At 29.2% G+C, this 13,783-nt stretch overlaps 1 protein-coding gene across 1 annotated transcript; it reads right to left on the reverse strand.

Annotated features, from left to right (window-relative positions):
* Positions 1 to 929: 929 nt before the first annotated feature.
* LOC108453432 (nitrate regulatory gene2 protein-like) lies at positions 930 to 6,340 on the reverse strand. The gene is made up of 5 exons (XM_017751532.2): positions 5,980 to 6,340; positions 4,206 to 5,810; positions 3,747 to 3,955; positions 2,662 to 2,885; positions 930 to 2,261 (listed from the first exon to the last, which is right to left on the reverse strand). Exons 2-5 carry the CDS (start codon positions 5,803 to 5,805, stop codon positions 1,469 to 1,471), a joined length of 2,826 nt encoding a protein of 941 aa, XP_017607021.1. The 5' UTR covers positions 5,806 to 5,810; positions 5,980 to 6,340; the 3' UTR covers positions 930 to 1,468.
* Positions 6,341 to 13,783: the final 7,443 nt, after the last annotated feature.

The raw sequence follows: 13,783 nt of genomic DNA on the forward strand, positions 1-13,783 counted from the left end.
ATAAATATGATTTTAATCATAGTCAGAAAATGACTGATAATATCATTGATAAAGGGTGTATAAATGTATAATGTTATAGTCCAAAGATTGGACAAACGGTGGTCCTCTAATGTGACTATGTACTAAAATATATGAAATACCTTTATGTGTATATGGTTTGTTATAGAAAATATGTTATACTGACATGATAAGAAGCTATGAAAATAGCAAATATTTTGTCTTGTTTCACCAAGGGATTTGAAGTCTCTTGACAATAACTTATTTGATGAAAATATATGATATATGGTTTTTATATCTGGTAATTGTAAAATTAATTTCAATGGTATTAAGAAATAAATAAAACAACCAAATATGAAACCATCATGATAAGAAAAATAAAGTAATTACTCTAATTTGATAATAGTAGAAAATATATCTTTGATAGTAAAATTAATTTCAGTGGTACTAAGAAATAAATAAAGTAACAAAATATGAAACCGTTATTATAAGAAAAATAATGATAGGGATGCTAATTTGGGTGAAAATAATTATGTAAAATACCAGCAAGTGGTTAGATGTAATAGTAAGGTACATTGTATTTTAAAGAGGAAATCGCAAGTTCAAATCTTAGAGACAATATTGTTGGAAGAAATAATTACGAACCTAGAAACATAGACAATCTTGTTATTTATTAGTAATAATCTTGTTACAATAGTTAATTTTTTAACAATATTTTAAATTGTAATTTTATTTCACAATTAATTATATTATTATCATAAAAAGAAATTCAACAATGAAGATGAATAGTGACACTGAAATCTTCCCCCGGGTGGAGGGGGGGGGGACCCAAAAAGCCACCTCCAGAAGGGATGTTCAAAACCAACATAAATGGCAGAATAATGGTTTTGTAGCTAAAATCCTAATAATGGCAGAATCATAGCAAACAAAGATTGTTTTAACAAGAACAAAAATAACTATTTCTATATATCTAACCAGTCAAAAAATATATAATTTTTGAAGTCACTGATCTACAATATATGTCTACTTCTAACTACAATCTTCCTCTCATACAGTTTAACTTACAACCAATCAATCAATAAATGAATATTTTCCTGTACAAAACCTACTACCTAACTATATCATTCAGGAGGTTAATTTTAATCAACATTGGGGGATTTAAGGTTTTCAAGTTAAAAGATCTTCTGGGATACAACTTCTTTCTGCGAACTTTCAGTTTTATATCAATAATTCTACAACACCCCCACCCCAAACAAGTTCATTTAAGGTCATTTTCTGTTGTCTCCGCACCCATATTGATATCTGTGTTTGATGTAGTATGGAGATATGACTTCCGTGAACTCTTCAAGAAAAACTTGGGAAAAAATGTATATGCCCCACACGGAGTACATAGCCATATCCATCACTCTTCCATGGCAAGTGATGTACATAAACAAGGGCAAGCTTTCTTCCATGGGAGATATCATCAAAGCTAGGAGACTGCAGTATTTTCAAGTCTGACCTGCTCGTGTGCTTTCAAAACCTCCGAGGAAAAGTTGCCCAAGGCTTCAAAGATTGGGACCAAACCAGCTTGTAAGCTACTTGAAGCAGCATCGTGAACCAATTTGATGGCATCCTTATGCCTGGTTCTCTCTTCCTCTAATTTCTTCCTCATAGAATCCAAATCCACCTTTAGGTCATCCAGTGGCGAAACTCCACTTTCGGAAGGAACCTTGGAAACTGCAGTTTTATCCAATGATTCTTGCTCCTGCTCCATCCTCTGCCTCTGTAACCGCAATTCCCTAAGTCGTTTCTCGAAATCCTTCGAGAGATATTGTGCTCTGGTCCTCCGTCGTCGCTCCTCGTCTTGCCTTTCCCATAACTGGTGTAGGCTGGAAGCAAAATTCCGCATGGCATTTGCTACACCTCTTTCTGAAATTCTATCCATCGCTTGGTACCAATCGTTGCAAATTACAAAAATTGGCGGTGCCCCAACTCGGCCTGGAGAGAAAGGAGCAACTCCATCAGCAGTTATTTCCTGTTCGCGTTGAATGCATCTCATGAGCCACTCGTACAAGGACCCAACATATGCCTTTTGGGTGTTAATCCAATTATTAAAGCGAGTGCACCAGTCCAAAAGCTCCATCTCAAGATCAATAGTAGCTTTCAAACCCGAATCTCTTTCAAAACCGGTATTTGCTCTTAAAGATCGAACTTTGGTCTCCATTATGGCCTGGAACTGTTTCTGATGACAGCTAAGCATGGACTTCCACATTCTTATCAACCTGCAAAATTGAAGGCCACGTATCATTACAAAAGAACCCCGAGAAGTAAAATGTTGCACTCAATTGTCATGAAAGATAACCCTAAACCCATTGACTACCTCCAAACACACTGACTAAATCATCTCCCCCACAAGAAGTTGCACGATGATATAAGGAAAGAACCGCGTAGTTCCAATACATACAAGTATCATCATGTAGATGCATGATTCAACATCACTACAGAATATAATTGAATTCATCTAAAACTAGAAGATAAAACTGTTCTGCATGCACTGTAGCAGAATCATATTAATTGTGATTCAATGAAAACCACAAGTAAAGCACTATGATTCATGAAGATAACTACTTGGTAAGCACAAGAATTATCAATTTTAACTAGGAAAATAACAGAAGTCAATACCCATAAACCAAGTCAGTAAGCTGAGGCTGCAGTTCTTCATCCCTTAGCTTATGTATCCTAGTTGATATAGCTTCAACAGCCTTTATACAAACATTAATTTTTGTCAACAACTTTCTTATTGAAGCCCGTGTTGCATCAATCTTGCTGGACTCTGCTCCTTGGTTATCTAACATAATAAGTCTCTTACACTTCTTCTCATAAATAACCCGTAGCCTCTCTTCATCCTAGATTTGGGGCAAAAACAAACATTCAATAAGCATACCAGAGTTATTTCGAAACATCTTTGAATGAAAATTAGTTAATACATCCCAGCAATTGGTTACTTGGGATTAATATTTGATCCAATGAGCAAGAAAATGGCACAGGGCTAGAATCACATCAAAGGATTCCAGATTATATAGAATCATCTAATGACTACTAACGCACTGAAACGTATCTTAATGCCTGAAAATTGGATAGGTTGGCCTTTATGAAAGCCTTATGTTGCCCCCGATTTTTATGAAATACAAGGCACTCGTTGAATGATAAGAAACTAATTACAACTTAGAATAGTCAAGGAATATTTTGTACATTCTCTTCTAGCTCAAACAGAGGAATTGAGTTCATTCGTAATCTTATGGATAGGCTAATATATAAAAAGAAATAAAAGACAATAAATCATTGAGATTGTCAATTTTTGAAGAGACTTTTTTATTTTATTTTGGACAAACCGAGACAATAGGATGAACAAGGGTTCTAAGTTCTCAAATCTAGTAACTACCAATCGCTTTTTGTTTACTCGGGAAGAAAGAGTTGACATAACAGAAACTGGTAAAAAGTTCATTAAAATAATAATAACAAAAACAGAAGAAATAGCAGATGAACCTCAAACAATCCAATGAACATCACATTTTGAGTACACCAAAAAAATGAATAACTAAAATATGATAGCTTATGGAATAACAACTATTATGCTATACGATTACAGCCTTTTCACTCCTATAATATATAAATTGATTCAGCAATAGATACAAAGGAGAAAAACTATCATCATATTGGTAAATAAAGAAGCAAAAAGTTTCTCAGTATTTATATATTATGCATACCTTGACTTCTTTATATAATTTCTTTTCCCATTCATAAAGCTCTTCCAAAGTTGATGAAAGATTTCTATGCTTTTCATCCTGTTCTACAACCTGACAGTATTCTTTTGCCATTTTCATTGTCCTAGAAGTTATTCGTATTGATGGTCCAGGTGGAGGAGGTGATGATAACATGTTAGGTGCCACTAGGTACAGGATCCGGGAAAAGATCACTGCACAAAAGAGATGCAAGCTTCAATAAAGCACCATAGTAAATGACTTACAAATTATGCACCCAAAGATTGAACAGTTGCAATCATGAAAGATACAAAGGATATGTATAAAGAAGCCTATCGTTCAGTTGCAACTAATGCTGAATGTTTTCAGACCATACCAATATAGTAAAAATTTCTAAACATCTCTATCTCAAAGTCTAACCAAGCATATTCAATGGGTTAACTTCAAAAAACACTAAAAACCCACCTCTAAACCCTGTTCCTTTACGTTGCTGGTAAGGCAACTTGCCAACCTCAAGCAAAACAGCAACTTCTTTCCCATAACTAGAGGCAGTCTCAAACTCATCCTTAATCTCTTTCACAACCTCCTGGAGATCCCTCGTGCCGTGGACGGACAATGTGGTCAAACTACTAGGCTTTGAAGAGTCAACATCCAAATTTGGTGCCTCTTCTACCTCAAAACTCACCCTTTTGCTCTTTGGAAAGTCTTCCTCGGAACTCTTTGTAACAATGGTATCACTTCCACTACTTGTATTAATATTAATATGATCACCAGGCTCCAAGCTCTCACTTTTACTTGATGAGACTGCTTTAGAAGTTGAAGTTGATCCTTCAGCAGTACTATTAACCTTTTGAACTTGAACTGACTTTGAAGTTCCCTCACCAAAGTTCCCAATTTTATGATTACTATCATTATAATTATGATCCATTTCCTCCTTCACCATTTTCCTCTTCTCTTTGTGAGCAGCTCTTAGCATTTCAGGCTCTGTTTCATCTTCCAAATCAGGGATCCCTTCTCTCTCCCTCACCTCCTTCGAGTCCGGACTACTCGTAGTCGACCCATAACCATATCTAGACACCGGATAGTAACTGGGATACCCACTGTTATCGAAAGTATCGAACACATTAAGAAAATCCCACGTCGAATTTCTCGGCGGAGAAGGCGGCGCCGGCGGTGGTTGTGGTGGACCGGGAGGAGAATTCCTCTGTCCGTATCCATATTCTTGAGACCCAATAGGGTATCCAAAATAGCCTCCATTTGGATAACTTGAATAGCCATAATGTCCTTCAGGCTCCTGATAAACAAAAGATTGAGAAGGTGTTGCAGATTTCTTCATGTAATACATATAAGAGGAAGAATTACCATTAGTTCCCCAGTTTTCTTGAGGGGGAGGGTAAGGATATCCATAGCCATAACCACCATACCCACCAGCACCATAGCCATAGTTGTAACCATAAGGAGCTGGCCCTGGACCTTCTTGGTCTGGGCTATGGCTATAACCATGGTGCATTTCAACATGACCCGAAGGTGAACCGGAACCTGACCCGGAAATTGAAGGAGAGGCAGATGACAAATCTAAGTGAGAACCCTCTCCATCACTTTCTTCTTTGTGTTTTGCCGCGTTTTTACCGTGTTCTTCAATGGAATGGGGCAGTGAAGTTGAAGGAGAGGAGACGACATCGTCGTCTTTTTTCTTTTTCTTTTTCGAGGATTTGAATTCATCAGAAGGCAATGTGAGGACAGGGGAATCAGCTGAAGAAGAGGATCCGACAACTAGCTCTTCGTCGACGAACCTACGGATTGCTTCACCAACATCACGCAAGGAGTGAAAGTACGTCACATGAGCAGCGGCCAAAGCCGAGCGGTGAATCGACGCCGCTTTGATCAGCTCTTTGCGTTCTTTACAAAGAGTTACCAAAGGTAAGTCATCGACCTTGGAAGGTCCGCAGCCCATAATAACACTATTAGCAACGAAAACCGTAGCCAAAACTGAAGAAGAAGAACAAGGAGAACAAGGAGAAGAACAAAAACCCAGATTGAAACTTGATCCAGTAATTCCATTCATGGTTCCTGCCCATAAAACAATCCCAGAAAAACAACCATTTTTTTATCAACAAAAGATCCAAGAGCGTGTTTAACGAATACTACTAAAAATCCACAACGACAAATGAATGAAGTGATGAAACAGAGAGTGAAAAAAAAAAAAAGAGGGGACTTAAAGGGATGATATAAATCTGACCGTTGAGATTGGTGAGAGCAAGAAATGACCGTCCATGCAGAGAAAACAGACAGAATAGTTTGAGATTGATGAAACTGAGATATGGGTATTTTTTTCTCGTTTGGATTGTAGCAATTGAATTCAGAATCAGTACACCAAAGAAAAATAATAATAATAATAATAATGATTTTTATAGAGATGCGTGAAGGGTATATGTGGGGATGCCAATTTTTTTTTTCAATGAAGGGTTTGATAGAAAAGGACAATATTGTTTTTAGATTTACAGAGAAAGGGGGCTCGGAGTTGCAGAAAGAGAAGAAGTCGAAGAAGAAGGCTCGTGGAACCCGACATTGGTCATTATTACTCCCCATTTACCATTTTTCATTTTACTTTTCCTTTAGATTATACGTTTTATGATTCTTCCAGTACCATCACTGTTGAAAAGAAATCCAACCCATCAAATTGATGGTTTTTTAAATAATTTTATTATAAATTCTAATTGTATATATTTTATAATGTATTTTATACCAATAAAAATAAAATTCAATCGAACTAAATTAAATTTTAATAAAAATAATTTAAGAATCATCAACATTAATATTTAAAATATTATATAATATTTTAATAACTTTATTATAGTTTTTATTATATTTGTTTTATAATACGTTTCATCACAATCAAACTACATCAAGATTAACAATAATACTTATGTCAATAGATTATATTAAAACTTTACAAAAAATACGAAAGCTTGTAACATATTTTAACCTTGAATAAATAGTATTATAATTTAAATATTAAATTTTTTCGTAATTTTATCTTGTTTTTAATTTCAATTTACATTATCATAGTTTTATCCATAGTTTTTAGTTTTATTACGTCAATATTATTGTAATTTTGTTCACTATTTCGTGATTCTATTTTGGTCAAATTTTTCATGGGTTTTGTTTTGTCGACTTTATTTTCTTTAAAAGTAAATGTGGTTCTATTTTTAGTTTTAATTTTTAGTCATCTTTTAGCAATATATGAGATTTACCAATATAATGGTGCAGTTAGATTTATTAGGTTCCATTATTGAAGGGTTTTATCATGATAGTGATAGATTCGAGAAGACGAGGAAAATAATATGTCATCTAAAACTTGATTTTTTGTGTATCACTAATATGATAGATCTCTATGGGCTTTTGACAATTTTTTTTTTGTTAATCAATGTTCATCGTTAGGATGGCAAGGTTAAGATGTAAATTTCAGCAAATTAGTCAAATTGATATATCTTTAGTTTGTTTTTGAATTATTCTAATGTTGCACTTATTGTCAATTTGTCTTTCTCTTCTTTGGAGATTACTTTGTAGATACGAAATTTGTACATTAATTTGTAACAGTTTATTTATCGTTTTTACCATACCTCATGTCTTTATATTATTATTGTCCACAATTCTTATTAATAATAGTATGTTCTTCATAAAATAAACTATATATAATTATTGTAGAAAAAAATGAAATAAAGGGATAAAATTCTAAACAATACATGAAGTTTGGTTTAATGTTTAATTTTATATAAGAACTATGATTTTGTGCAATTATATATATGAAATATTGATTTGATTAAATTCTCACAAACTATTAACCTAATTATCGATATAGCATCATTTTATATTTATATATTGCATGCACAAATAATTTTATTTATCCAATATAAAATAAATTAATGCATTTATTTCTTTACATATGTATAATTGAATCAAAATCAAAGTTTCATATATACATTTGAATTACAATCAAAATTTCATATGTATAATTACACCAAATCGAATTCACATGTTAAATTTGAACTTAAATCAAAATTAATGTATAATTTTAAAATTTACGCAAACTAATTTAATACTGGAAATCTTAAAATGAGACACCCTACTAGAGCGTTCGACCGAATCGAGTGAAAAAAATTCGAGTTGACGAGTCCTATTTTATCCTCCTAACTCAATTTAAAAATTTTTATGAATTGAATCGAGTCAAATCGAGTGAAATTGTTCGAGTGAAATTTAAAAATTAAACATGTCAAATTAAAATATTGTTACCGTATAACTAATTTTATGTTAAAGCACGTAAATTTGAAACCATATATATTTGAATCTTTTTCAAAACAAAATAATAATAATAATAATACTTGAAGATGATAACCTTAACTCATTAATTAACTTATTTAAATCTCTGAAATTATTGTTTTAGAAAATTTTTAATTTTGTTAATTTGATTTTTAAAAAATTTATAATTTTGAAAAATATAAATATTGGAATTTTATAAATATTTTGAATATTTTTGTAATTTTGTTGAGAGAGGTCAATTTGCTTATTTTAAAATTTAGCAGAGATCAAAAGGGTATTAATTTACACCAATCTGTTACTCGAGTTACTTGAATGGTAAAATTTAACTCAATTTAAACTTAAAACTCAAATCACTTATTTGAGTTGACTCGAATAGTTTGAATAACTCAATACGATTAACTTGAAATTCAAATTTATTTTCAATTTTTTAAATCAAATCAAACTTTACTCACCTCTACACTCTTAAAAAAAAACCCAAAATATTAAGTGAAAAGAATATGTGAGACCCAAAATGATTAAATTACCATTTCAAGATTTTGTGGAAAAAAAATCCCATTTATACAAAATTTGTTACCATTAAAATTAAAAAAATATTTAATCGAAACTAAATTCATAAAATAGATGTCCAAAGTGCGACCTCGGGAAATGTGGATGAATTTGAGGAGAGGGTAGACATTGATGATGCAACTTTGATAATAGAGTAAATGTTTGTTGGTGTTTATTCATGACATGCATTTACTATGATATGCATTGCTCCTACCACCCATTGAATGCCTTCTTTTATTTATTTGTATTGGATTTAGGACCATCTCTCATTCCTCCTTTGTCCCCTAAACCCTAATTTCTTCTTCTTCTTCTTTTAGATTTAACCTTTCATTAAGAGTTGATAATGTCTAGCAGCTTAGACGTATTTAATCTCAATGGGTTTAAATTCACATTATGATGATATTTTTAAACTAAAAATTTACACATAATTTAAGTTTCGATCTTACAAATTATGATTATAATTTATAATGTTTGATTGTAATTAAAATTATTTAGATATATTATTTATGATCTTAATTATCATTATAATGACTAAACTATGAACTACTTATTTATAGTGCATGTTGATGTTGTGAAAAGCAACTAATTCTAGATTTGGAACCATTTAATTAAATCTTATATTCTTCTTTTAGAAAATATGGACGGCTTGGGGACGTTCAAGATCGATGGTCCAAATTGTATGGTCTAAGTATTGCTTATGGTATAATAAATACTTACACGTATAATGTCTCTGATCAATTGATGAATATAATAATATAGATATTTTATATATCTTTAAAAATAATAATATATCACAATATCATATAAATAAAATAGTTAATTGCATCAAACATCTCCAAACAATAATCATCATTTTAAATTAGTCCATAAACTTGAAAATATTTTCATTATACCTTTAAACCATTAATGATCTTTTGTTTTAAATTATTAATTTAACCGTTAAAATAGATATTAGATATTACGTGTCATAATTTAAAATAAAATTTTCAAATAATAATGAATGTTGTAAAAAATTATTCTGAGATTTTTGAAGCTTTTGCATAAACTACCATTCTCTCCTGTTTTACTTTATTTTTAGATTTAAAATTTAAAACTTATACGACTAATTTATTGTTCTTTAAAATTTTATTTTAATTTTTTGAATAATAAAACACTTTAAGTGATATAACATTGACAATTTAATAATATAAATAAAATATTTTGAAGTTTAAATTAATTTAAAATAAGAGTGATGGTTTAGTAGTTGAAGCTAATTGGATTAATTATTATTTGAAAATAAAATTATAATTAAATTAAATTTTAATTATAATTGTAATTAATTTTTGAGTAGTAAAAATCTCTGGAGAAGATATTTAAAAAAAAAAAACAATTAACAATTTAGGGATTGTATTTAGCTTGTTGTATAAAGGATTGGGGAAGTTGTGGATTCCACACTCAAAGGAAGCTTTGAAATTTTCATAAAAGAATAATGGTGTGATATTTGATAATGACAATTGGCATCCTTAATCAACATAAAATAAAATAAAGCAGTTAATATTTTCTCTTTCATTTCTCGTAAATGTGAAGTCTATAGAAAGGGTGGCAGTCATAGGTTGAATCAACTTTTGTCTACTTTCAATTGCTACGACACAGTAATTTTCAAAAAGAAGATTGCCGTATATATTTTATTTTATTTTTCTAAAAGATATATTTAAATAAACCCACTTGTAAAATTTAAAATTCTAATGATACAGTTGAGAGTTTTGTTTGTTGGAATTCCCTTTACGAGGTTTAATTAAATATAAATTCTTCACAGAAAATAATAAATTCAAAAGTAATTAATTTTTCAGCATAGAATTCAGAAATTTGGAAAAAAACCTAAGGAAGTCGCTCCACCCAACCAATTTTATAGAATAATATTAATAAATGAATTCCCAAGAATTTTGTCTTTAATTGGAATCAAATACTGGCTTTATTTTCAACACAAATACGCGTAAATTTAATATTAAAAATATATATATATTTTTTCAAACAGATGCTTTTATTGGAGAATATAAATAATTTCATTAGATTTGGGGGGGTCCAAAGAAATACAATAGTTTTTTAGCTTACTTGCTAATTAAGGAAGCCAATAACATTGGGTTACATCTATGTACTTTTTGGACCAATACTTTATCAATTTTTTGTTTCTTTAAAATGCCGCTATATAATAAAAATTTGAGTAATTTCTACATTATAAAAATTTGAGTAATTTTTATATTATTGTTAGTGTAGAAGGATGTAGATTTGAGCATACTGAAATGCATTATCCTTCTATTTAAGAGTTGAGGAGGGGCTATAAGTAAGGATGTTTAAACGGTTAATTGTTTGGTTAATTAAACCGGACTAGTATTAGTTGAATTAACTAAACTTTTTAATCTTTTAATCGTCAATCGAATTGAAATCTTTAAAAAAAAATTAACCGAACCAAAAAATATATATTTTTTTATTTTTATTAAAACAAGTATAAAACATATCAAAAAAATAAATTGATTATATTCATTTAACTGAATTGAAACTACATTTAAATTGTATTATTAATTATTAAGTTCGGTTAATTACCTGATTTCGAACTGAATTAATCGATAATTAAACTTCTAAAATATCATTAACTGACATCCGACCAATTAACTGAATTAGATCGATTCAGCCGGTTAATTCGGTTTTAACCGAAATTTGAACACCCCTAACTATGAGTAATTTTAGGCATTGTATAAAAAAAGAGTAGAGATGATAAGAATTTATAATGAGATTAATGTTTAAAAAGAAATTGAGTAATAATTAAATCGGTTAATGTTAATCCTTTTAACAGAAAAAAGTATTTTTAAATTTTTTATTTATAGATAATAATATTTAAACTCTTTTTAATTTTTATTATTGTACACCATGCACCTAATTTAATATTTAATAGTCATATTCAAATATTTTATTGAATTATTTTTTTGTTTTATTTATTATGTAAATAGTATGATGTGAAAAATTAAATATATTATATTATAACGTAAATATTAAAAAATATGTATTATATATGCTTAAATTTATATGTAGATAAAATTGAGTAAAATCTGAGATTTGTATTTTGATCCAAGCAGAGTTTATGCAGACATGCATTAGTACCGTGCATAGAGCACCTTTGAAATGTATGGTTTTGATTTTACTGAAAAATGCATTTTAGCTCTTGGGCAATAAAATGGAGCAAAATAATAGAAAAAATAAAATATTGTTAAGCTTGTGTTTATAAAATATTATTAGGATTTAATATAATGAGACCAAATGGCCAAATTTTAGAACAAAGTTAGTAAAAAACATTTTTTAGTAAAATATTTTCTATTAATCACTTATGTCGCTTTAACAGTTAAAAAGGACGATTGATTCTTAATTTGATTGGTATTATTGTTAGTATAAAAGGACGTGAGTTCGTGTACACAAAAACATATTTATCCTTGTATTTAAGGATTGAGAGAGATTATGGATAGTTCTACGATTAAATAAAAAATAGTTTAAAAAAACTTTATTTTAAACTACCAAATATTCATAATTGATGAAATTATTTAGGTGAAACTAATTTAGCATACAATTAAAAAAAGAACATATGTAATGCCAACTGAATTTTAGTTCGGTTGACATTAGAACTGTTACTAGTATAAGAAGATATGTGTTTAAGTGCGTTAAAGAGCATTTATCATCCTATTTAAGTGTTGAGAAGGGACTCTAAAATTTTTATTTAAGTCACGGAGCTCTTAAATTGTTTTTTTAAAGTGAGACAAATAAGCTCCTAATGATGATCTAATGATCAATACAATAGATCAATATCCATCGACAAGTAAAAGAGCATAACTTAAATCCAATTATATCAAATAATAATCTATATTTTATTCAACTTTATTTAAAAAAAAGCATAGGGTAAAGAGCGTATAAAAACAATCAAACAAGCTCACACTAAATAACATAAAGTTTGTCCAAATCACCATGGATGCTCTTAATAAGGTCTCTTTAGATTGACCATGAGTTTATCTACGATTAGTGTAAAAATAGTTGTGGCGATGAGATTAAATATTATAACGTAAGATAAAAAGAAAATTAAACCTACCACACTAAAAATAAACGTCTATCCGAAAATGCCTTAAAAATATTTGAATTCAAATCGAAATACCTTAAATTAAAAAAAATAAAAAATTGCCCTAACCAAAATATTCATAGCCAGCCACTTTTGTACTATTTTTTTTTTTGGCTATTAATCCATTAAAATTATTTTAATCCAAATTTGATATATGTAGGATCTGTTTTCAACTAATTGTTGCACTGTTCCTTTACTCCATACTCCTTAAAAAAAGAGATTAGCTTTGGATTGCTAAATGTCATCATCATATCAATGCATTAATGACCCTAATTAAAAAAAAATGAATTTGTAATTCTTTTTAAAAATGAAGGTTTTGTTATTGATTCAATGAGTGGGTTTTTATTTAAATATATAAGATGCATGATCTTAAATTTTAAATAATTTTGAATATACTAAATAATTAATAAAGGATATATTTTATCTAATGAAATGGTTTATAATATAAATTAAAATTTTAACTATTTAAATTTAATAATTTATTAAAATTAAAATACTCTTATAATAATATAATTTATTTTTATAAAAAGTGGACGTGAGCAAAACTCAATTCTATTGAAAAAATTTAAATTTCGAGTTAATCGAATTGAGTTATTCGAGTCAACTCGAATAAGTAATTCAAGTTTCGATTTAAATTTTACTATTCGAATAATTGAAATAATAGATTGGTGTAAATACTCATTTGGTCCCTGTCAATTTTGAAAATAATAAATAAACTGATCTCTCTCAACAAAACTTATAAAAAATATTAAAATAATTTTAATATTTAAAATATTTATGAAAATTTCAAAACTTATTTATTTTAAAAATTATAATAATTTTAAAAATCCTAACGAATATATAAAGAAAGTTGAAATTTTAAGATTTTATAAAATAATAATTTTGGGACCTAAATAAGTTAATTAATGATTAAGTTTATCGTACTAAAGTATCTTATTTTTATTATTATTTTGCTTTGAAAAAGTTTTCAAATATATATGGTTTCAATTTATGTGCTCGATATAGAATTAGTTATATTGTAATAAAATTTTAGTTTGACATG

This window comes from Gossypium arboreum, chromosome 5, assembly GCF_025698485.1.
Source record: "Gossypium arboreum isolate Shixiya-1 chromosome 5, ASM2569848v2, whole genome shotgun sequence".
Lineage (NCBI taxonomy): Eukaryota > Viridiplantae > Streptophyta > Magnoliopsida > Malvales > Malvaceae > Gossypium > Gossypium arboreum.

Bases quoted from the DNA above. Each gene is read 5' to 3' on its own strand.
- LOC108453432 (XM_017751532.2), bottom strand. From the start codon at position 5,805: ATGAATGGAATTACTGGATCAAGTTTCAATCTGGGTTTTTGTTCTTCT. The intron at 3,956-4,205 runs GTGGGTTTTTAG...TCTTTTGTGCAG, and splicing joins TAAAGGAACAGGGTTTAGAG to TGATCTTTTCCCGGATCCTG. The intron at 2,886-3,746 runs GTATGCATAATA...CCCCAAATCTAG, and splicing joins AATTATATAAAGAAGTCAAG to GATGAAGAGAGGCTACGGGT.